Source organism: Aulonocara stuartgranti (genome assembly GCF_965226115.1).
Source record: "Aulonocara stuartgranti genome assembly, chromosome: 15".
Classification (NCBI taxonomy): Eukaryota; Metazoa; Chordata; class Actinopteri; order Cichliformes; family Cichlidae; genus Aulonocara; species Aulonocara stuartgranti.
Genome location: NC_138951.1, coordinates 18,482,739 through 18,503,807, shown reverse-complemented (window position 1 = coordinate 18,503,807; position 21,069 = coordinate 18,482,739). Strand labels below are relative to the sequence as shown.

The following is a 21,069-nucleotide window of genomic DNA, read 5'->3' as shown; positions in this document are numbered from 1 at the left end:
AACAGGCACACTTAGAAATGGATGGTTCAGGTTAAAAACCAGGCTTTGCTTGACTGGAGTCATCACAAACACACTCACTCTAACGTCACTGTGTTTCCAGAGTTGTTCACTTGCTTTGTGTTAGCATGTTGCCTGTGCAAGTGCTTGCAAAGAGTCATGAGTCACCTTAGCGGCTGTTGTTTCTGGTGTGATTGTAGTTTGCACTTTACCATGACGCTCTGGGCCTTTTTATGCGCTGAAAATAAAAGTAACGTCCAAATTGCCGCTCATCCGCTCAGCTATTTTCCTCCCTGCACATGAACTGAAGTCAGCTGATTGTTGTGCAAGTGTGCAGGAAAAGGGAGTGTTTTGGTTTCTTTTCTGTCGTGAAGAGGTTTTCAATCTTTGCTCACCTCCTGCCCTACTTTCCGTGATTTTTTTTCCTCTTCCCCGAAATGACTTTAAAGTTTAAAGACTGGGTTTGTGTGGCGGAAGCATCGTGACAGGGATCGCCAGAAAAATAACTGCAGTGATGCACATGGAGAGCGCTCTGAAGGCGCGATCAGCCACATTTAAATCATGTACAGGCCTGTTTTTGATTTGACTTTTTGATTGCATGTGATATTTCAGGTGACTAATAAGGACTGAATCCCACAGTTACTTCAGTGTTTCCAACAAAAAGGTATGGACTTACTGCCTGTCGCTGTTCCTCATCCTACAGGGACCACAACATGGGCAGCCGGAAAACAAAGAGGGCGGAAAAGAAGAATGGAAAACAAGAGGTCAGACACAATGAGAGCCAGAAAAGTCATAGAGGAAGAAACATCAGAGGGGAAAATGAGGCTTGTTACTGCAAGGACAGAAAGAGGGGGGTGTGAGGAGCAAGGGAGGCTTTGCCCTCTAGTGTGAGAAAATACAAACTGCTGGAGATTTAAATCAGTGTGTGTGTGTGTGTGTGTGTGTGTGTGTGTGTGTGTGTGTGTGTGTGTGTGTGTGTGTGTGTGTGTGTCACCTTGAGCAGCTTCATCAGTCCTTCCAGCTGCACCATCAGCTCCCTCCTGCTCTCCTGCAGCGACGACATCCTCTGCTCCAGTTCGTCTTTCCTCTGTCTGGAACACGAAAACACACACACACACACACACACACACACACACACACACACACACACACACACACACACACACACACACACACACACACACATTACAAAGGCTTTCTGAAGACAGGAGCTGGAGTAAAAATAGATTTAAGTCCCAAAATGTGGAGAAGATCAGAAATGCAACATGGAAGAAAAACAAGAGATTAGATTCACAGTCCTGAAGTGCTAAAACAATCTGCAGAAGCAGCTGTGTGATGAGGTTAATAAATAGATGAATAAGAGAGGAGAGATGTTATTGAAGAGCATGTAGGAGAGCCTTTCCAGGGAAAAAACCAGCTAGATTACGTGAACTTTTAGTCAGAAATCCTCAATGTTTTGTAAGATGGCAGGGAGAGAAACACCAAGTCTGTTTGAGGACTTCAAATTAAGATGAATATATACACAAAAGTGCACTCAAAATACTGATAAAATGCTCTGCAGCAGCAGGGCTTTCTGGAAACAAAGCTTTAACAGCAGGCATAGAGTTTAACATTCACAATCTTTTCCCACCAAACAGTATGCGGTCTGGATGAGACATTAAAGCGAAAGCAGAGCTCGTCTTTCTTTCCTGGCTTCCCTTCACGTGACAAGATAAATGAGTAAATAAACAAATGAAAACAAGAGTCTGACTCATTCAGTAAATAGAGTTTTGTTTTATTGTTATCCCAGAGTAACGCTTTACCCGCAAGCTAGCCAACAAGTTCGCCAACAACCTCAGAAACGCCACTTTATCTGTATTATTTAAGATATAGCTTAGCAGTTTTCTCCAGTAACAATATCTAGCTCTGAGTCTGTAGCGGAAACACGAAAGAGATTACGAAGACAGTAATATTACTGATTACAGGCTTGTTAAGACATGAAGATGGGTACCAAATTAACTCTAGTTGGACATAGCTGGTGTGGTCAACCATTTATTCATTAAGTCCTGTCCTGAAGAGCATTTTCACCGCTGTCATTATGAACAAGGGGTGGTTGTGACTGAACCGGAGGACCCTGCGACAGTCTAAAGCGTGCCCTACCTTACCCTCCTTTTTGACTAACGGATACCATAATTTACAGAATGATCACCACGGTGCATTCAGTAAGACTGGAAACTAGTGACTCATAAAACCAGACCAAGGGCAAGAGGGAAAATTGCTGGCAGATTCACTTTGCACTGGGTGACATTTTCTTCTTTTTTTTTTAACCCTAATCTCATCCTGTAACAGCTGGAATAGCCTCCAGCTCCCTGTGACCCGAACTGGAAAAAAGATTACGAAAGAAGATGGAGAATTCTGAAAAATTGGCCATCAGAAAGAATGCAGGTTTTCAGTAAGAGGAAACACTAGAAAAAGCACTATGTTAACTTCACTGCAAGACTACCTCATACTATTTTAAATTTGGAGAGATTTTACCTCATTTGGAATCATGGCCACCAGGAGGAAGTAGAAAACTCCAGACAAACAGAAACAAAATAGAAAAGATGGGCTCTTCGGTGCTGAATCTGAAAAATGTTTACTCTACTGCCGCCATGTGGCTGTTTTATCAGGTATGTTAGCGTGAAAACTGGAATAAAAACTAAAAATCTAATATAACAGCTCTGTTTCACACTTTAAAATATTCGACCGTGGTTCAGGGGGTTTGGAAACTCATCTTGTAACCGGAAGGTTGCTGGTTCAATCCCCTGCTCTGTCTGTCTCGGTCGTTGTGTCCTTGGGCAAGACACTTCACCTATCGCCTACTGGTGTTGGCCAGAGGGGCCGATGGCACGATATGACAGCCTCTCTTCTGTCAGTCTGCCCCAGGGCAGCTGTGGCTGCAACTGTAGCTGCCTCCACCAGTGTGTGAATGTGAGAGTGAATGAATAATGGAATTGTAAGGTTCACGATAAGCTCTACATCTATATGCAATCTATTACTATTATTATTATTATTATTACATATTTAAATTTCCATAACATGCTGGAAAAAATGCCTGACTAACATCTCTCAGGGCAGAAATGTTATCGTTTACGTCAAAGCCAGGCAGTTTCCATCACTTTCAAGTTCCTCTCCTCTGCTTGAAGGACTTGTTTTTACTGAAAACCGCAATAAGTGCGTTGGAAGGGATTCCTTCTTTGGTGTTTTTGTGAACTCCACCATCTGTTGGTACCATCTGCCATAAAGAACTCTCCCTCTGCGCCACAGAGCAACACGGCAAGTTTTCTCGCCAATTCTGACCGCGGCGGTGTGGCAAAATCCGGAAACTATAGCGCAGCGAGCGAAAAAGCGATTGTTTGTGAAAAATATTTTCTGTGGGTGTGACTGACAAAGTTAAAAGATGTACATTTTAACTATTATATGTATATTTTCTGTACAGAAACAGCAGGTCTCAAAGGAACTGCGTTCACCTGAGCAGACGGAGCTCGGCCAGCAGAGTCGGGTTGGTGCTGCTCTTCTCCGGGCTGGTCTGGCACGCTGCGTCATGCTCTGCACGGAGACGTTTGATCTCTGCCAAGATCTCTCTGGGAAATGAAAATCACACGGGTCAGCTGAAGCCTGATACCACAGTATTTTAGGAATGAACAGCCTGTAAATAAGCGGGGCAAGATGGCGAACTTCAGCAGGCTTTAGAGGAATCTTTTTTTGGAATGATGCACAAGTTTAATTTAGAGAGTAAAAAACAAACAAGCTAACAGCCAGACCACAGATGTTCACACAAACAGTGCTTTTATTGTGAAAGAACAAACTGTAAAAACTGATCATGCCCCCTTTAAAGTAATTACTTGGTAACGGTTAATCAAATATACGACCACAAACCATTCAGCTTCTTTCTGTCACTTTTTATTGATTTCGCTCTCATATATTAACCTTATATCTTTAAATAATTACATCTTTTTTTATTTGTATATTTTATGAGACCTTAAGCTCGAAAGTTTTTCCCCCCCCCAACAAGTTAAATTCTCCACCTCGCTCCTGTTCACATATTTCTACCTGTTTTTAGACTCCAGCTGAGCAATGAGCTCCCTCTTCTGTTTGTTCGCGTCAAAGTTGATGCTCCGCGTCGGGATCACCTAAAACACAAGCAAACGGTTGATGGGTTTCATGTACAAACCAGAACAAGATCCCCGTGTAGTCGGAGCATATGCATGCATATGCACTATTAAAGTTAAAGGCTTAGAGGAGATGCGCTCGACTCACTCCTGTGCCTTCGGTCTCTGCCAGTCGTGTGGTGTAGCGAGCGATCAGTTTGTGCTCGTCGTCTTGCCTGCTGGGGCTGTCAACACTGAAACACAGGAAATCTCTAATTTACTGAGTCTAGTGTAAAACTGTATTTAAACCAGCAAAGAGCATGACGCATGAATTTAATGCAGGTAAATATGATCACTTTTAAGTTTTCAGAAATAACCCATTTAAGTACATAAATGTGGTAAAATCTGTGTCTCTCTGCATCTCTTTATCTCTCAGAAAATACTTTTAGGAAAACACCTCTTTTCACCATCTGTGTAAGAATGAAATGCTCTGAACACAGACAGGAAAAAAACTACAGAGTTTGTAGCTAAGCATGGCTCAGAGGGTGAGGACACCCAATTTTTCAGTAAGCATTGGAGGAAGCACAATTAACGGGGCAAATTTTTAACTAATAAGTATCACCAGTAAACGTCCCCAGGTGATTACTTACACCAAGACTGTACATCCTGATGTGGGGACATTTTGGCTTTTTAGCACCATATACATCATTCTGCTCTATAAAGTGTTTTATACTTTGTTAAACAAGCATTTTATTGGTTGTACTGTAAAATAAACCTAGTGTCCGCATATGAGGACCTTTTTTAATTAACTGCTTTCTGCTGGGTTAAATTAAGATAGCTCCCAGATCAGGTTTTATATTATAGTTTGCTGATGCATTATATCATTAAACAACAAGCATATATTTGCATAACAGTACATAAAATAGCTTTTTCTGCCTGTGGTGTCTCACCTTATTTTGTAAACATGTAAAAGCAATTTAATATTTTTCATAACACTGTTAGCAGGTTAATGTATGAATGAGCACTCAACACTTAACCATTTGCCGTGTGCGTGTGTGTCAGATTATTTATTTTAAAGCAGGCAATGTTTTTCTTGTGTTGAAAAAAATCCTCAGAGCTAAAACAGAAGACTACAGGAAGAAGGAAGCTTTTGCTCCTTCTGGTTTCTGAATTTAAAAAATAAATGAATTACTTCATAATTTTATTTGGTCTGTATTTTATAATGCCAGAGACACACTTCCAAGACTGCTAATTGTCCTTTAACGGAAATATTAGGCCGATATTAAACACTTCTGCATTATTCCTGATTCTCCTAGATAATATTCTATATTTTGAATTGACCCCATCTCTGAACTGAGGCCCGATATCTATTTTATTTAGCCCACACTCCTGGTTTAATTAGTGCTTCTCACCTGTTAGGATTAGTACTAATGCTTGTTTTTGTACTTTGTTAATGTTTTATAACAATGACTTATTGCATTATTGTGAAGCACTTTGATCTGCCTTTGGTTTTAAATGTGCTATATAAATAAAATTGTATTGTATTGATATTTTAAAAATGTATCTGTGTGTTGTTTCCAATGTAAGGCAGTCATAACTGTAATTTTCTTGTATTGCAGTATTAAAAAAAAAAAAAAAAAAAAAAAATCCAAAACAGGATTTTATTGTAGATTAGAAAAGTTATTACAAAACCTGGGCAAATGGAAATCATCATTATTACAGGAAAACAAACTGAATTAAAAGCTAAGAAGTAACACATTAATTTAACAGGTTATTCTGTAGCTGCAGATTTCTCTCTTCATAAGAACTATAGCAAACTACAGTATTACACTTGGCTTCAGCTAAACTGTGCAGCACGGTGCCCTCCTCCTTACTGCCTCCCTGACTCCTTTACGTAACCACCCCTCCCTCCCTTCTCACCGCGGGCTGCCCTGGAGGCGATTCACATACGCAGCGATCAGAGCATGCTCCTCGTTCATTCGCTGAGCCGCTGCCAAGCTGGACGGACACAAAACAGACGCAGAGTAATCAGCCAGCATCAGATAACAGTCTGTCTTACAGGAATTACATCAGTTTAACTTCAAGTCAACACAAAATCTCTCTTAATAAATGTGCATATGAGTAAAAAGAAAGAATATTTTCATAACACCTGAAAAATGCATGTAGATTTTTATATGCAATGAATATCTTTTATTATTTCAACTATTCACTAACATGCAATGTTTCTTATTAGTTCATTTTTGGTCCATAAAATGCTAAAAGAAGTTCAGAAGAACCCAACGCACCAGAGTTTAAAGTGAGCCTTTTTTGCTTGTTCTGTCATATTAATCCAGTGCTGGATGCTCATATTAAACATGACTAATAATCATGAGGTCAGTGTATGTACAAGCCAGACATTCAGCCACCAGACAGCTTGAAAAGCTTCGTTTCACACAGTTTTTTTAACTACTGCAGCAGCTGGATAGCGTAGTCGTAAGACCCCCCATGCTAAAAACCAGCCCTGGAGCTGCGCGGCTATGTCTGCAGCCTGTCCGCAGTTCAGGACACAAGCATTTCACTGCATGTTCACAATGTTGCACTGTGTATGTGACAAATAAAGTTTGCATTTATTTATTTATACTGGCGATGTACGATGTCACAGAGGGGATAGCCCTAATATGGACGTCTCCTCTGCCTTTTAAAGCTGGTTGTGAGGGACAGCCAATCAGAAGAAAGTTGGATCAGTAAACATTGAATAAGGCTTAGTCTGAAGTGTGAATCACGCATCTAACGGCACATTTTTCCACTGATTATTACTTAAATGGTAAATGGCCTGTATTTATATAGCGCTTTACTAGTCCCTAAGGACCCCAAAGCGCTTTACATATCCAGTCATCCACCCATTCACACACACATTCACACACTGGTGATGGCAAGCTACATTGTAGCCACAGCCACCCTGGGGCGCACTGACAGAGGCTTCTGTCAGAGGCTTCTTTGATTAACCTTATTAACCTCTGTGAACTCTGTTTTTCATACCAAATATTGATTCACTGTGGAGGCTCACCTTCATGTATACAAACCCAGAGAGGGTGGAGAAGCTAGCATTCCTAAATCTGCACCAACTTTTCCCTTCAGCTGTTTTTTTAAATAGCTTTGCATCCTTTAAGTTACCACTGTCCACTGTGTGATTGGTTTACGGTAGGGCTGAACGATATATCGCATTTGCGATAATATCGCGACATGATCAAGTGCAATTTTCTAACCGCAAAGGCTGCGATTATACTCTGGACATGTCCAAATTCATGGGCTGCATCCTCCTGAGGCCGCATTTGTAGACCGATTACGTCACAGCGACGCGCCGAAGGCTGTCCAAATTCGTAGACTCCTCCGAATGTAGCCGACAAATGCGTCCTCCTTTTCCCCGAATTTGAAGGATGGGTCGGGTGTGTCCTTCGTGGCCTACCATATCCCAGAAGTCATAGCGCGGCCCAGCCAAACTCCAGTTTCCAGCAATGGCGGCCGCTATTAAGTTTTAAAATTACTCATACTAATCTTTCTGGGTCACAAAATAAACTTTTAACATATTTTCAGGCGAGAAAGTAGCTATGTAAACATCAAATATCTGCTCGGTTTATCAAGATATCCCATATTTGCAAAAGTGCTTCGACGTTTTCAGAGGCGTCTGCTACCCACCAGCTCGACAGCTAGCCGGGAGCTCGAGGGTTACTGATGCGGCCGAGAACGGCACAACTCCCGGCACATCATTTTCAGATCACCGCGGACTTTCGCTGCTCGGGTTAAACGTAATATATAAGTCACTTAGACAACCTAAAAATGTTATTGTTGGGCTTTTTTCAGTGTTTTGTTTGTTCGTGAGTAAATCGGTTTGGCTGAGATTAAAGTTATTAGATTAGATAAAATAAAACTTTATTAATCCCCCGGGTAGGTTCCTCCTTGGTTTTCACACAGCTGACTAAACGTCAAACAGAAAACTTATTAAACAGAAGTATGAGACAGTCGAGAATTTACACCAGTGTCTGGTTATATTTTAGATAGCAAGAAGCAGACGGCCGAGTTTATTAAACTCCACCGAGACAGCGGTGACGCTAATCAGAAGGCTAGACCGTCCAATTTCACGCCTTTAAATTTTAAAGGCGTGTTTGTGTGTGTGTTTATACAATTGCTATTGTGTTTGCACTTTATGTGTAATGTTACTGACTGCAGAGATCAGTAAGATGTGTGTATTTTTTATTTATTAGTTTTATTTATTTAATATTATTTTTTAATTGAATGACTGTCTAGTAGTTCACAGATGTCGAAAAACTGAGTGTGGTAAAGCCACTGATTTTTTTTTATGTATATTTCTGCAATCTGCACATTGTACTGACTTTCATTTTAATGTTTACACCAGGGTTCCTTGTCAGCACTTTATGCTCAGATGTTTGTAAGCTAAAAATAAACTATTGTGTATGTTCAAATATACTGTTGTGATTGAAGAAGTTAAATAAAAATGTCAGTCATCAATTCATGCATCACCTCATGTCATCATAACAGAGGTCTGTCTTCCAGGAAAGAACAGTTTAAAATTAATGTAATATAGTATTGGCCATACTATATGATGTATTGCTTGTCTTTGTTTAATAATACAGAAGACAAAGACCTTAAAAAATAATCGCATATCGCATCGCAATCGCAATATTGGGGCAAAAAATCGCAATTAGATTATTTTCCATAATCGTTCAGCCCTAGTTTACGGTGTTCTCTCTCCCTTGTGTTTTGATCGATTCTTCCTTATTTGTGATAAGTTTTGTAAGCAATTATTTCTGTACTATTAAAATGTCTTTTGACTGGAGCAGTTTCGTGTAAAGAACGGAAATAAGGAGCTGCAAACGAGCATTAAAAACTATTAAATCATCTTTCCATCCATCTTTTTCCACTTATCCAATTCAGGGTTGTTGCGAGGCCGAGAGCCTATTCTTACTCTTACAGGACGAGAGACTTAAATACACAATTTTTTCATTACTTGCAAAATAATAACGGTCTAAAATCTTACAAGCTATGTAGTGGAGTACGTGTTTTGGTTTTAGACATACACCTGTATGGTGGTGTCAGAGATGGCTACTGTCGGCTTGCAGGAAACTTCACAAGAAATGTAATAAATGTAAAAGTAATGGAAAACTAAACTTTTCTTTTAACTTGCACTTAATTCAACAGCTCTTTCACAGTGTCAGATCAAAGACACTGCAGACTCCTTCACCTCTCCACCTGCTTCCTACTCTCACTAACCTATGACAGCATCGTTTTACTGGCGTCGAGTTGGGCTGAATCTCGTATTAGTTTTTATTCACCCACCACGAGCCCTTAAATCGCTGTGAAGAGTTCACATCTATTTTTAACTGCGTGCAAGTGAAGCGCTCATGCTATCGAGCCCTGTGTCACCAGTATAGACCCTCTGCTGTGTATCCACGCAGCTAAAAACAGCCTCTTTATTTCTGTTAACTCATGATTCCTTTAATGTGAAATTACTAATAGAACAACCTAGTAAGCTTTCACTTCACCCAGTTTGCCTCACACTTCAACTCGGAGCTGTGATTTATTGAAACAGCAGCTGGCCAACCAACTTGCCTGACACAGTGGTTAAGGTCTTTATTTGCCTTGAATATTAGAGAAATATTAGTTTAAACAGAAAAAAGAAACGAAGCCACAAGATTGCACACTTTTAATCAGCTCTAATGTCAGTCTTTACCTTTTCGAGGACTCGCGAGCTGATGAAGACAGCAGCATGGCTTCACTGGTGTTCCCAACGGGTCTCGATGGTCTGAACAGACAAACACAAACATGCGTTAGAGGCTTATTATCAACAGAGTTCACACGGAGGAAGGATAGCGACGTTAAATCATTAAACTGCCGAAGCCTGCCTATCAGAAAGCACGCATTCTTACGCTCCCATTCACACAGTCACACACTCTCACATGCTTTTGAGTGCATTCATGCAACAGTGAACTGTAAAAGGTCTGAGCAAACACAGACAGGCCAAAGATCAAACGAGGGAGAGAGAAAAGAAAGTAAGAGAGGGAAGTGGAGTGAGGGCACATCCAGAGGAAAATTTTAAAAAGACTATAAATAATCACATTTTTAAGTCTGAAATTGAAACTGCATTTAAAAAAAAAAAAAAAAAAAGCATACTCACACCCGCGCTAAATTCAGCCTGTGTGTGCTGGCCTGAGTATGAGCCTAACGCCTGCAGGTCTGCAACGACCTGGTCGGCTTCAGTGTGGAAAATTAAACAATGCCGATACGCCACAGGGGGCGGAGCAACCGAAGCGTTTGGATATACAGAGGCGGGACTTTTGCTTGATTTACGTTATCTGAGTTTTCTAGGTAATGTAAAATTTTGTAGTTCGAATAGTTAGCTTTTAAGCTGTAGATGTTTCACTTCCTATTGTGAAAGTGTTTAAATGTTTAACTGTTAAACATTAACATCACGGCTACAAGAAAGCTTAATCTTTTTTGTTCTCTTTGTCTCTCACATCTAATGCGAGGAGGCCTCATAGTGAATATTCCTCCATAGCTTCAGTGACTTTAGAGGCACAAAGAGACAATAGTATCTGTACAGCCCAGCAGGCGTTTAACTTGGGCACAAAAAAATGAGCAAATCAAGGCTTTTTTGGAAATAAATTCAATGCAAAAAATCAAACAATCTTCTTTTTAAGCAATATGAACATTTTACACACTACAGAGGTCTATTTTACAGGGTAGATACACATGAATTCAATAATATGCAATCCAGTAATATTAACATTAATCATACAGTCATCATTTTTTTAGCTTTATTCACACAGATCTCCTGTAAGCCTATTATGTCAAATCTAGAATAAGTTTTAGAAATAGTTTAAAGGTCGTTAACGTTACCATCACACAGTTTAACTGGCACCAGGTTCAATACTTACAGTCCAAAATCATAACCAAACTATACAGGCACATCAATTAGATTGATTAGTAGTGAAGGGCTCTCAATATGGAAGCTCAAAAGCGCCAAAATAAACAAATGAATTGAAAATGTTAAACATACATGTATAGATTGGTTAACTGACACTTTTAATTTGCTTCTAAATTTACTAGATTTTGTATTAATTTTTTTATTTCTTTATTCCCATGTTTTAAATTTTCATTTTATTTAGTAACTTTATTTTCTATAAACATTTTTCCAACAATTTCTCTATTTTCTTTTTGTTTTTACTGTTCAACAACAGCAAAAAACTAATAAAAGTAAAAGCATTAATAACAACAACAATACTCATGAGAAGTCAAGCATCATTTCAACAGACACGTCAACCATACATACAACACTGTAAATCAATTATCCCACTTTCACCATCGTTTGAAGTCTTATGCAAAAAAAACAAAGCTAAACAAAAAAAACCTTATCTTTAAAAGCTCAGAAAGGGTCAGATTAACAGAAATGTTTCCACTTTTTTGTAAAAATCAAGGGATTTATTTCGGACCAGGTAACTCCAGTGGGATGTGTTCCAATATCATCCCGTGCCATCTGAGTTTTACGAGAATAGTGCATTTTTCTTTGTGCAAAAATCAGAAGATTAAACCGCTTTCTGAGATTATTTTTTTGCATGCATGTATTTGGGAGACCAATGAGAAGTGACACCAAGTAAAGATCAATTGCGGTTCCTAAGATGTTCCTAATTTAAAAAAAAAAAACAGACTGATAAAAGGTGGTGTGTATGACTGACAGCATTTATTTTTTTCTCCTGCATTTATGTAAAGCATGTAACAAGGTTAAGTTTACTTAACATATAGCTTTTTAGTGTGTATCTAATCTAAAATAATAAGGTCAGTACTGTCATACAGGCCAGTAAATGAATCAATTCATACAAAAGCAAATAAATATAGAAGCATATTATTATTATTATTATTTTAAATACTTTGATATTTTTGTTGGCACATGTAATGAAACTTATATACTTTGTTAGTTTTAGGCCTCCATACCTTGAAACTATCACTGTAGGTTAAATTAACATTCTAATGAGGTGAACTGAGTGACAGGATAATTGGCACCAAAGGGGACATAATAGAATAGAATAGAATAGAAGCTGAATCCTTTTGTGCCTCACTGAGTAAGACCGCACTGATCTGACAGGAATAACCTGCATTATTAAAAAGCAGTTGTTGAAAATTTCAGTAACATTTAGCTTTTTGATATTTGGTGTAATAAATGTGTGAGTGCTGGGAGGTCATATCGTACATTATGTTGGCGAGGTTAAGGGTCCTCTCGGGTTCTTCTGGGTAAATTGGGTGTGGCGGCTCCCTAGACGACACGCATCCCAGAGTCCTGCTCAGGGCTCGACCGATCTTTGTCGCCGGTGACTTCTACACACAAAAACAAACACACAAGCATCAGTTTATGAACCCACACTGCATGAATGCAGTAGATGTGTGAAGCCCGTTTTAAAGAATCAACTTTAGCACTTATCGAAAACAGAGATACCTGCTAATTACTGCTAACTAAACTGCAGCACAGACGTAGTGAACAGACTGCTGCCCTTTAGCTAATCACTCACTTGTATATATGTACTCCCAGTTTCCCTTTGTTCACTGCCAGATCACTTTCTATTCTTTCCATTTAAGGCTTCTAGTGATTTCCATTGTTGTTGATCCTTCTCATGTTTCTTGTTATTATCTGTTGTGTTCACTTGTTATCTTCTCATGTATTGCCCTTGTACTGGTTTTGAGTTTCTGTAGTCTCCCAGGATTTGTGTATTTCCTGTCTATGATCTCTGCCTTTCTGGGTTAAAGATCTGGATTTATGGGCATTTATTCTGACTCTCTGTGTCCTGCTTTTGGGTCCTTCTCTGTCAGCCCTTACGCCACTTTGGTGCAATTTCTAGACTACCACAGTGCAGCTGTGCAACTTATTTGACAGATAATTTAATGAATCTCAAGGACTTTACTGTACGTGTGCATATTTAACCCTTCAAACGCCATTTTTTAACCTGAAAATGCCCTGACACTTAACTCCTGAGCACAAATCTTAAAATCAGGCATCTGTTTTCCCATGAACCACATTCAGGTTGCTGCTGTTGGGTGTCTTTGTTAAAAATAAAGAAAGAAAAGGACATATACTGAGAATAAAATGAAGCACAAAGCCCAGTCCTACAGAAAATCACATGTAAATATATGTAAAGCCTGAGCTACAATGAGTATATAATGTTACATGATGACAGGCAGGAGCTGCACTAGTTAGAGGCTTTAGACCTAAAACTGAAACATTAACAAGAAAAATTATGCCAAAGACTTACTGATGAATAATTCAACAACTATATCTTCTTCTATTAATACATAATTTCTTCATTAAAACATTTATTCCTTCAGGCTAGAGCAACTTTTATTTAAATTATCCGATTCACTTCAAATAAATACATCATGCCTGAGTATGAAGCTATAAATATTTGGGTATGTATACACTTGCATTTAGCTACTGACCCTTTGCCCACAATTATCAAGGTGTGTTTACAATGTGTGCTTTTATTTTTGAAACCAATTACATTTCCCAGGAGGCTATGTGACTGGTTCAGGTTGTTTTATACCAGAATGAGGGTAGAGCGAGTACGGCTAGAACAGGGGAACAGTTTTAACACCTCAAATAACTTAAAAAAAAACAAAACAATTTTTCTTTGCACGTGTGTACAAGCATCATCTTTGATTTTGAGAAATTCATAGCAGGTGAAGTGTGCACCTGAATGTTTCTTTCAAATTGAATAGATCCTTGTGTTTGTATCACTGAACTTAGAGCCTGGCAACTCCATATTCAAATTCCTTTTCCCACTAACCCTCTAACTACGTCTCCAAACTGCTCAACTTGAGCTGTCCCTCCGCTGTACTCATTTTCAATCGCGGTCACTCCAAATGAAAACCTGAACATCTTCAGCTCTGCTTCTTTATCAGTGCCACCATCTCCAAACCCTACATCGGATCAAGTCTCACTACCACCTTGTAAACCTTTCCTTTTCTTTTTGCTGCTATTATTCTGTCACAAATCAGCTCTGACACTCATGTTTTTACCCTGCCTGGACTTTTTCCTTCACCTCTCTTATCCACTGTCCATGTCTTTAGATGTTTGACCCCAGGTATTTAAACTCATCAACCTTCACTATTTCTACTAATTGCACATTCACCTTTTCCACCTGTCTCGCTCTCATTCACACATATTTCATTCCTCTTCTCTCCAAAGCATACCTCCACCTCTCCACCTGCTTCCTACTCTCACTACAGGTCGAAATGTTGTCTGCAAACATCATAGCCTGCAAACAACAAAGGGCTCAGAGTCGATAGCCAATGTAGTCCACTCCCACCCTGAACCCATCTGTCCCTCCGGTCTCACCACCGTCTCGCTGTCCTCATCCATGTCCTGCATCATCCTCGTCCCTCTCTGGCACTCCCGACTTCCTCACGTAGTACCATTTATTAACAATTTACATATTTAATAAATAATTGACAGGACACTGAGTGGTCTCGATTGCGATATGTCAATTATGATACACGATGGATTCAAGCTCCAAAGAATACCAATGCTCTAATGGACGCCACAATTACATTTGTGCCCACTGTGAATTTTAATGTTTTAAAATGCTATTGTTATGTAGTTGTAGCCTCCAGTGTTATTATGTTGTTGTGGCAGGGGTGTGGTCTCTGGCTCTGCTGCAGTGGAGGGGTGGTACGGTAATCTCATAGGGTGGTGCCGGGAGGTTGGAGGGGACAGGTGAGAGGGATTGCAACTAATGAGCTCTCCCCCTTATTAGTGTCTGGAACCGGGAAGGAGTGGTGTGTGTAGTGTGGGAAGGCACTGGAAAGCTGGCTTCCCAGTTGAACACAAGGTGTCGAAGTAGTGGAAGACACTGTTTTTCAAAATAAAGGTGCTACGACTGACACTCAAACACTGTGTGGGTCCTGATCATTTCACAGTTGTTTTAAATATTTCTCAAGAGGGAAAAAAATATAAATATAATGAAATACAATAATTTTGTATTTGTAGTCATTTGCAACTATTTTACAAATGATCTGTTTTTTGTTTTTTTTTAACTGTTGCTCAATAAATGAAATTATTCACTGAAATTAAATATTTTTGCTCAATGTTTTTCAGCCAACTGTGGAAAACATTAAGTACTATTAGATTATTCTGTTATTATATGTTACCTTATATATGTAATCAAAGTAGTTGAATTAGAATACTGCTGTAGATCACATTATACCCTTTAATATAGAGTGTGTGAGCTGTATGTAGTGTAGTTCTCATTATACTTTTGAGTTAACAGAACATATTCACATATTAGTTTATTAGATAAAGGTGCATCACTCTGTATCCTTGATCTGCTGGGAATGTGTTACACTGTTTTCTTGACATGCTTAATTGTTGAATCATGAAGAGAAGGTTGTAAGCAGGAGACTCTGTGTCTAAAGACAGGGGAGATAGATAGACCACATTCCACACCCCCACCTTACAGAAAGCAGAGAAACAACTGCCGAGGTCATAACTTGGGCGCTGTAACAGAGAAAAAATGTGATGTTTTGGCTTTTACGACTAGCTGGGGGCCACTAGAGAGTATAAAAAGCTGAGCAACCCGTCACCATTTTGAGACATGTGCCTGACCCTCTGGTAGCATCTCTCCCGTCCGGACGTTGTAATGCTCTGACTGTTGAATTGTATGGAAATAAATGATTGTTGATTGAGCATTGATACACCGAGTATTGTCCTTCCTTCAGCCCAAAGATTCAAAGAATTGGGAGATTTCAACAGTACTTATAGGCATTTACTTATTATTACTTTTACAGTGCGCAAGGAAAGGAAACATCACATGAATTATAACTTGTTTTCATTCATTAGCTTATGTGCAGTAATGGAAAGAGGTAAAAAAAAAAAAAGTGTCCCCGTTGTACTACAAATGAGTCCAGATGCGCCTCCGCACAGCGAGAGCCCCCTGCTGTGATGGATGAGTAACCGCTCCGTGACTCACCCAGGAAGAGTGCTCCTTCATCTGATGCTTGTTGCTGTGCGAGCCGCTGGTGTTGCCACGCCAGAAGCAGTTCTGGCAGAGCTGGTAACCGCGGCAACGGAGGCAGCGATAGCGGAAGCCCGTCATGCCGTTGCTCCGACAGTAAGAGCACGAGACGGGATGATAGACTGAGAGAGGGGAACAAAAAAAGCATGAGATTGAGAAAGAGAGAGCACACTGTACAGTGGTTTTTATTTTCATATAATCAGTTATTACCACAATAAAATCCATTTTACATCCAAGACCTGACTTTACAAAGAGTGCACAATATCTAAAGGCACGATAAAAACATAAGGGATGACAAAGGGTTCTTTGCACAGTGGAGTGGAGTGGAACACAGTGTTTTTCTGTTCCCATGCACTGATGTGAATCACCAGCCAAATCTGTGGCTAATTAACTTTCTGGATACAGAACATTGATTGGCACTAACAAAATTACCCTTTTTTTAAACAAAAATACTGTTTCCACTTGAGGCAAGTAGCAGCACTTTTTAGGACAATTCTATTTTTAATTTGTACAAACAGCTGAGGAGAGATGAGGGTGAAACAGGGGACACATTTAGCATAATTCTATATTTTTGGCTATTTCCCCTCCAGTATTTAGCTATCTTAGTTTGTTCACACGGTCAGGCAAAAGGTGAAACGCGATGTAAACTCAAAAGGTTTGAATGAATTCTGATAAAACTGAGTCTAGAGTTGAGTGGAGTCATGTTAGGAATCCATTAGATTTCGTCTTACAACCACCAAACAAAAAAACCCTTATAGCTTAGAAACTATGGTTCTTACAAATGTAGCGTTTATGGTCAACATATAGAAAGTAGCATATAAAGATTTGACCTCTTCTTCAAAGTCAATCGATTGATTTAAAGGTTAAAATGATAATAATGCTATACAGAGCTATTTAAACCTTTTTGACAACATATATTGTACTTTAAGAGGCTTGTAGTGCAGTAAAAGTACAGTACATATAGGGAATGACATATGGAGATTCTAAATATTAGGTTACTTTGGACCTCTAACCTCAAATAAGGTCAAATTCCATAAAATGTATTTTTTAAATTATGCTTAAAAGTTGCCTACCTTTATTTATATTGGCACCATGTGTGAGATGATATACTGGTTTAAGGGGGACTCAAAATACCCCATTATCATTTGCATCTAAATATTATGTCACATATGACCTCTGACCTCACTTTTGCGTTTCTGTAAAAGTCTTTCTTTCAAAATGACCTCAAAATATTGTGTAATCATGTTTTTAAAGGAAGTATTATAAAGAGAAAGAGAATAATGTGCCTAGTTAGTTAAAAATATGCAGCAGAATAATATTGTATAATAAGCTCAAGTTCTTCATTTCCAGTTACTTACAAATCAGTGCCTATTATCTATTACCTATTCCGACATATTATATATATAATAAAAATAAACGTGTCATTCCACCATTATCTGACTTTTACTGCACAACAAACCTCTTAAAGTATGTTTAAAAACAGAAAATAAAATAAATATATGTAAAATGTAATACTGTTCTGTTAAATGTAAATACTGCCTTGGTGAAGGGTTGCAAGTAAATTTCTGCTAATAAACCAGGTCTGCTGTTAGAAAGTTTGCATTATATCGACAGTGTCTGTACCATGCTCCACATTGGCCAGGCGGTGCATCAGAGGCAGCCAAATGAGACACTGAGGAGGGTCGGCCACGATGTCCAGGAACATGTTGAGCATCACTCTCTTCTACAAAATAAGAGCAAGACTGTTTATGAACACAGAACCAACACAGAGGCTGTTTCATCCTTCAACCAGTTAAAATGAGTATGAGTGTGTGTGTGTGTGTGTGTGTGTGTGTGTGTGTGTGTGTGTGTGTGTGTGTGTGTGTGTGTTTACCTGTTGGGGGAAGCAGGAGCGTGCTAAGGTTTGTGTGTAGCCAAAGGAAGGCCCTTCATATACGGCAGTGGGCAGCTTGAGAGCCTCCCTCAGAAATTGATCAAACTTGGATAGTACCAATACACCGTTGGAGTCAGATACCTGAGAAAACACATCTACACACACACGCGTGTGCACACAAATACACACAAAATGAAGAAGGCAGCTTAAAATACTACATGTCCAAACCCCAGTGCCTCCCTTAACCTTGACTTTAACCAGTAAGTGTGGCAGATTAAACCAGTGAGTGTCATAAAAGCCAGACTCTCTCAGCTGAGTTTTTGTTTAACTTTGGAGCTTTTTAATTTAATCTTAAATCTAATTTAATTTTTAAAGCATTTTTGAGACTTCAAAACTTCTTGAGTACAGGTGCACATGATATTTTCAGGGTTTTTTTTTTCTTTTTTCTATTGCCCACTCCATGTAATTCGAGTCTGTGACATGGACAATTTTCATAGTGTGAAGGTAAAATTGGTCATGGCTTCATTAAATTTACTAAAGTTCTTTAAAAAAAATCAAATCAGCTGAGTTTGATTAGGTTAGCAGGTACATTTTTGGAAATTTGACTGACCCTAACGCAAGTGAAGGTAAATAAGCATAAGCAAACAGCAGCACTGATATTTCTCGTCCACCAGGTGGCGCATATGCAACATATAAACAGAATAAAAGATTTCCTGTAAAAAACAAATATAACTACAGGTAAATTGTACCAAAGCTTGTACTAAAATGCTTTAGGCCACATCGAGGATATGCTTTTTACAACTTAATAAAGTTTTCTGAAAGTTTAGTGAACCATCCACTTAGCAAAAACAAGTGCAATCACCAGTCTGTGCACTCACAATACGAAGATGAACATCTGCATGAATTAACCACCTTACTTTGATGTGTTGTGACAGACCACAGGTAACACCTTTGTCAGTGATCCAGATCTCCAAGTTGGATAAAATTAACATTTTGGACAACCACTCTTATCATGCAATACTTGTTGGCACAAACTGATGCAGTTTTTTGTTTGTTTGTTTTTTTCATTTTAAGAAACCTTCTCCACCCCTGTTTTAGGATTTCATCATAATATAAAAAACTCCAATTTATAAACAAAAAAAAAGTATTGTGTTAAACTTTAACATGACTGTGTGCACCACAGCCTGAAGAAAACCTAGATAAAATTCAATCAGCAATCAGGTCGACCTCTCACAGTGAACATCATTTGCTACAATGACAGTTTGCAGCTGGAAATAAGATTAAAACGATCCAAATCATTCAGAAAGTAAATGGGTATCGACTCTATATACTCTGCTGTTCCTCTTTTTTTAATCTTTGAATTCAGGCGTTTTCAGTCCCACTGCTGTAAGTGTATTAAAAAAAAAAGAGCTCATTAAATTTGAGCATGGTACTATAATAGGATGCCACTGTTGTAACAAACCTGTTTTTAATCCCTCCTCAAAGTGGCATCCTTGCAAAGTGAAAATGTTTAAGATGCACAGCACCTCAGTTATAAAGTGTCAAACCACTTGTGGTTTATGGTGCATAAAAGTAACCAAGGCTCTCCCGACTCTGCAGAGCTCCAAACCTCCTCTGTCATTAACATCAGCACAGGAACTGTGCACCAGGAGCTTCATGGTATGGGTCACCATGGCCAAACACACAGTTCCACTGTACAAACTGGCAGATTAAACCACAATAAGTGATCAGGTTTATGCAGAGCAGATGTACCCTTTATCCATCAATATCACATCTGTGTTCTGATTCGTCTCATATTGCTCTGCCTCTCTTTCCCTCAGTCTCTATTTTACAGGGTTTTTGTATAGTTTGAATTTTTATTTGTTCGCTTGTTTTAATATGTCAGTGACTTCCCCCCACGGTTTTCTAGGTTTTCATGTCATGGGCTGTACAATAGAAACTGAGTTGACTCATATGTAGCACATGGCAGGAAATAGCAAGCACACTGAGTGACGTTCACACTACTATAAATACTGTGGTTTAAGCAAACACACATGTGCTCCTCAGTCACTAACAATAAACACACCAAACTATTACTGCAGATTGGAGTAATAATTATGATAATGATTCGTGTCTGTTGTGATGTATCGACTGGTACTCACAGCGGAGTTTATCCACCAGCTTCCCTCCACACAGAGTGGCCAGCATCGCCTTTACAGAGAAAACTGTCAGACGGCTGTCCGGCTCACTACGGCACAAACAAAAGCATGTGTGATGACGTTTGTGAAACTATGACAAAGACACTCATTTAAAGGCAACAACAGGATGTGGATGGCCACATCTCACTGTTGCCACTTCCTAATCATTACCACTCGATGGCAGCCAGTAAGAACTCGACCAGCAGGACGGTGCTCTGCTGCGGGTTGATGGTGTGTGTGGTGGGCAGGCGTTTGCTGAGCTGGTTGAACAGAGAGGACACGAGGTTCTCCAGTCTGGTCACAGAGATGCCAGCGTTCAGCTCTACTGCGTTTAGACCCGCATCCCGCACCGCTTCGATCACATTGTAAATGTCAATGAGATGCACTGGAAGAAGAGGAAGGAAGTCAAAGTATTTAAATTCTTTTTAACTTTAAGAATCTTATCGTTTGATAGGTGTTGAAAGATGTGCAATGCTTCACTATTTACAATAAAAAGTAAGATTTTGATCAAATTTTTCTGCACTTATTTTATTATTATAATAATATGTCACAATGTAAAAATTTTCCCTTTTACATCAGCCTAAACTGACACATGAGTATTTTAATAACGCATCTTTCTGTTGTAAACGAGGCCAGTTCTGACTCACAGTTGCATCTCTTCTGTATAAATCTGAGCTTGCAGGCTGTTCGATATGTTGACAGATAAATGGCATCAAAGTTCTGCTCCCCTGTCAAAAGAAGAAACACAGCATCAGTAAATAGCTCTCCTCAGTCTCAGTGCAACTAGTGTGATCTATTTAAGAAGGTATATTTATTTTTAAGGAAGCGTTGACATGGTTGAAGAAACATTTAGGAGTTAA

The 21,069-nt window shown here is 39.1% G+C and overlaps 1 protein-coding gene across 4 annotated transcripts in view; it reads right to left on the bottom strand.

Annotated features, from left to right (window-relative positions):
- The window catches only part of LOC309689941 (dystrobrevin beta-like), a 45,682-nt gene that overhangs the window by 8,411 nt on the left and 16,202 nt on the right, over positions 1 to 21,069 (bottom strand). For 3 of the 4 annotated variants that reach the window (XM_082506675.1, XM_082506674.1, XM_082506676.1), the window contains 14 exons: positions 20,857 to 20,937; positions 20,381 to 20,594; positions 20,174 to 20,259; positions 18,033 to 18,187; positions 17,783 to 17,882; positions 16,115 to 16,281; positions 12,349 to 12,473; positions 9,835 to 9,906; positions 6,027 to 6,104; positions 4,276 to 4,360; positions 4,069 to 4,148; positions 3,486 to 3,599; positions 992 to 1,088; positions 674 to 694 (listed from right to left, as the gene is read on the bottom strand). In XM_082506675.1, the coding sequence (XP_082362801.1) occupies positions 674 to 694; positions 992 to 1,088; positions 3,486 to 3,599; positions 4,069 to 4,148; positions 4,276 to 4,360; positions 6,027 to 6,104; positions 9,835 to 9,906; positions 12,349 to 12,473; positions 16,115 to 16,281; positions 17,783 to 17,882; positions 18,033 to 18,187; positions 20,174 to 20,259; positions 20,381 to 20,594; positions 20,857 to 20,937 (1,475 nt within the window). The remainder of the gene's footprint in view (positions 1 to 673; positions 695 to 991; positions 1,089 to 3,485; positions 3,600 to 4,068; positions 4,149 to 4,275; positions 4,361 to 6,026; positions 6,105 to 9,834; positions 9,907 to 12,348; positions 12,474 to 16,114; positions 16,282 to 17,782; positions 17,883 to 18,032; positions 18,188 to 20,173; positions 20,260 to 20,380; positions 20,595 to 20,856; positions 20,938 to 21,069) is intronic. The other variant, XM_082506677.1, reaches the window with a different exon arrangement.